The sequence below is a fragment of the Dipteris shenzhenensis genome, chromosome 4, assembly GCF_047967505.1.
Source record: "Dipteris shenzhenensis isolate YYH24624 ecotype China chromosome 4, Dip_SZ_1.0, whole genome shotgun sequence".
NCBI lineage: Eukaryota > Viridiplantae > Streptophyta > Polypodiopsida > Gleicheniales > Dipteridaceae > Dipteris > Dipteris shenzhenensis.
This window is the reverse complement of record NC_141599.1, coordinates 11,595,071-11,598,441: the sequence shown is the minus strand read 5'-3', so window position 1 is coordinate 11,598,441 and position 3,371 is coordinate 11,595,071. Positions and strand designations below refer to the sequence as shown.

General features: G+C 43.5%; 1 protein-coding gene across 1 annotated transcript; it reads right to left on the bottom strand.

Moving 5' to 3' along the window:
• Positions 1-583: 583 nt before the first annotated feature.
• LOC147902459 (uncharacterized) lies at positions 584-2,056 on the bottom strand. Its single transcript, XM_087373464.1, has one exon. The coding sequence runs from the start codon at positions 1,936-1,938 to the stop codon at positions 1,165-1,167; it is 774 nt and encodes a 257-aa protein (XP_087229590.1). The 5' UTR covers positions 1,939-2,056; the 3' UTR covers positions 584-1,164.
• Positions 2,057-3,371: the final 1,315 nt, after the last annotated feature.

Below are 3,371 nucleotides of genomic sequence, written 5' to 3'. Positions count from 1 at the left end.
CTAAATAAATTTTGCTACATGCGGACAGCTAATGCTACATCATAAGTATTAAACAGAGGCTTGCAATTAATCAACTCACATCACCTGACACATCAAACTAGAGACCGTGTCCAATTCATCAACACGCATAACAGCATCATGGGCTCAGTATATGTCTACACATGAATACCACTTGCTAAAAACAACATTGTGAGAAAATTACAGTGGACTGAGATGAGAAATTCACATCAGAAAGAAACACTTCGTGATCAATCCCAACCTACAGCAAACCAGCAGGGTGAAAGGCGAAAATCAAAATTCACTCAACCATGGTAACATTTGTAACACACATGAACAGCACGGCAATTTATGAGGGAGGGGGAGAGGGGGAGAGAGAGAGAGAGAGAGAGAGGTAGATTTTGAACCCTTAATAGCCCTGCCACGTGGCTTGAATAGAATCAGCAGAGAAACCATTCGTATAGAACTGAGCCTTTTAAGCCTCACACATCACTGTTCAATGGAAAGATTTGCTCAATTCAAGGAGAAAAAGTAAGAAACTTTTCATTTTCTTTAAGCCAATAACGAGTCGTATATTTGAGTGACATGGACGCACAAGAGGCCTGTATTTACTACACAGAAATTCCTTCGACGGGACAATAAGGAATCAAATAAAGACAAACATTACCTTTTCAGCAGTGCTCCCTATCCCAAGATAGCAGGTATTAGCCAAGTAGTTGATCACAAGCAGCCATAAATACGATCTCTGGCCTCTTTGCAAAATTTTAATAATAATGCCGAACCCCTGAATGCGGTCCCAAACGTAGTGAGCATTGGATCACAACCAGTAACCAGAGAGAACACTACCCACGTTCTATGCGGCGACTGCAGATACTAAGCCTACAGAGTAACGATTAAAAACGTCTCCAAACATATATCTATGATACCATATCTCCGAGTAACACGTTCACCAAAACAACGGTGCTAGCTAGGATCTACAAGCAAGACTGCCAGACGGAATTGTCTTTTCCTCAGCCTCTTGATTGTAAGGTCCTATATACGTGAGTCCAACGTACTGCATAATGGCATCGCAAAGCCCCTCTAAAACCCAATTATGACATCAAATCTCCTTAAATCGTTTCGTGTGGGGGGACTCCATCGACCGCTCCCTCAAACTGGTGTGAGCAGTCAGACCTTGGGACCTGGAGGCATCATTCCAAACCGTTGATTTGCAATTGGAGGGGTCATACCCTCCTTTTTGATGGAGACTATATCACGTTTCGGCGTCACCTTTGTGATTCGAACAGTTAGTTCCTGCCCTACCTTGTACAACCTCTCTAGAATGACCACACCACCCGTAAAACCTAAGTCTGTAGCTGGAAGGTAAGCTTCTCTGCCATTAGGCATAGTTAGAAAATAACCCACAGGAATTACGTCCTTGATAATAGCTTGGAAAGTCCCTGGCGAACCCTTCTCGAGCATCTTTGCTGGGTCGAGATCAATGTTAGCTGCCTCTTCTTCTGCTTCAGCGCGCCTTTGCATGCTGTTATCCCTTCTGTATGCGCTGAGACGCCTGGTCCCTTCCACATTGGGAGGCCTTCTTGGTACTGCCTCCGTATTCCGTCGATCCATTATCTGGGAACTTCTATCCGCTGCACCTCGGCCCACGATTCGAGCAGACGACAGACATGGCCTTGTCTGAGCTGCTGCCTGAACGTGTTGGGAAATCTTCTGCTCGAACTGACGAATTCCAGCAAAGAATATCTTCCCTTTTACCAATGCATCAAAATCTCGCCGACCAACAGTTCTTCCAAAATCAACAGACCCAGATTGCGTCAAACGGCTTAAGGAGCCGCCAGCTAGCTCCAGAGAGAGCCCGGCGGTCTGAAGTTTGGAAAATGAAGCAATGGTTCTCAATACAGAAAACTGGAACAGCAACTGGGAGGTAGCAGCTAGCCTCATTTTGAAGAAAAATGGGGACCGAAGAACTATTTGTTTGCCTTCCAAAGGGGTTTGGCAGGTTTTAAGAAGGGTTTGAGTTGCACTCTAAGAGCATGTTCAAGCGCTAGAGGTGGTTCCCAAAGCCGGGAATTTCAATTTGGTTCAGGCTCCTACTCTGTTGACAATGGCTGACAGTGACAGGTTTGTCTAAATCTTTTCATGCGAAAGTGGGGGTTTGGCACGAGGCCTAGGAAGGATTTTGGGCAAAAAACATGGTTTCCCTCCTCTTTGGGAAAAAAAACCAGTTTTTGGTCAGCCTTGTGGCTTGCAAACCACCCCTCTTGCATGAATAGGTCGTAAAAGCAGGAGGGGTTCTAGGTTGTTTGTAGAGTGTCCGCCCATGGTGAATTGAATGCATCTGGGCCACTATTGTGGGCAATCTTGCCTGTTCATGATCCTTGGGCATACTCACGATGGGCCAATCCTGTAACACCCTCATACTAAGGGAGAAAATTTTCCACGAGAGTCAAGACCGTCAACGACCAAGTCTATCTACGAAACTAAGACCATTGATGGAAAACTAAGCATATGCATGTAGCCTCAGTATATCTTCGACGGTAACGTACATGAAAGCAACGTTTTAGGAATTATAGTCGTTAAAGTATCATGATTATTTGGCCTAAGGAGGTTATTTAATTAATTATTATTCCTTTACTATGAGTATAAAAATTATCAAAAGGTTATTTGATGCTTCTTACTCTCACTATTAGAGGATGTCTTCAATTTTCTCATGAAGGATGGTTGGATAAGACCACACATGTCTAAGCTCAAAGGAGAGACACTGATATAAAACTGTGGCATGTTTCACATCATATCTAGTGTTCTTTACATATAGCCAATGGATAATGGATGCACATGCCACATATATTTGAGAATACACTCTTACAAAAGTATAAAATGGGACCACAAGGTTCAAGGATGCTAGTGAGTTTGCAAAATGATGAAGTATATGCAAAACAACATCTCCATTGCATGCCACTCACCCATGGTTCTATAAGACTAGCACAACAAAATGGAGGTAGGGTAGTCCCCTTGAAACCCATGTTGGCTATTCCTATTTAGTCCAAAGTTGGCTAAGTAACTTAGGGAAGATGAGAGCAATTGGTGGAACGTTAGTCCAAAACGGTGCCAATTTTTTATCATTGCATTAATGCTAATACAGTGACTTGCTAGCACAGTGGGTCAAATATAGCAACGACTTGAATACCGCATCGGGTTCATAACACGATGACTTCGAATACCGCATCGGGTTCATAACATGATGACTTCATAACGCAGCAATGTGATAACGTGATGACTTCATTAACGCAGGCTTGACAACGTGGCAACTTACTAATACAGTGAATGCGAAGGGCTGGGAGTCATTGCTTTAGCATTAATGCGACGGGTTGACT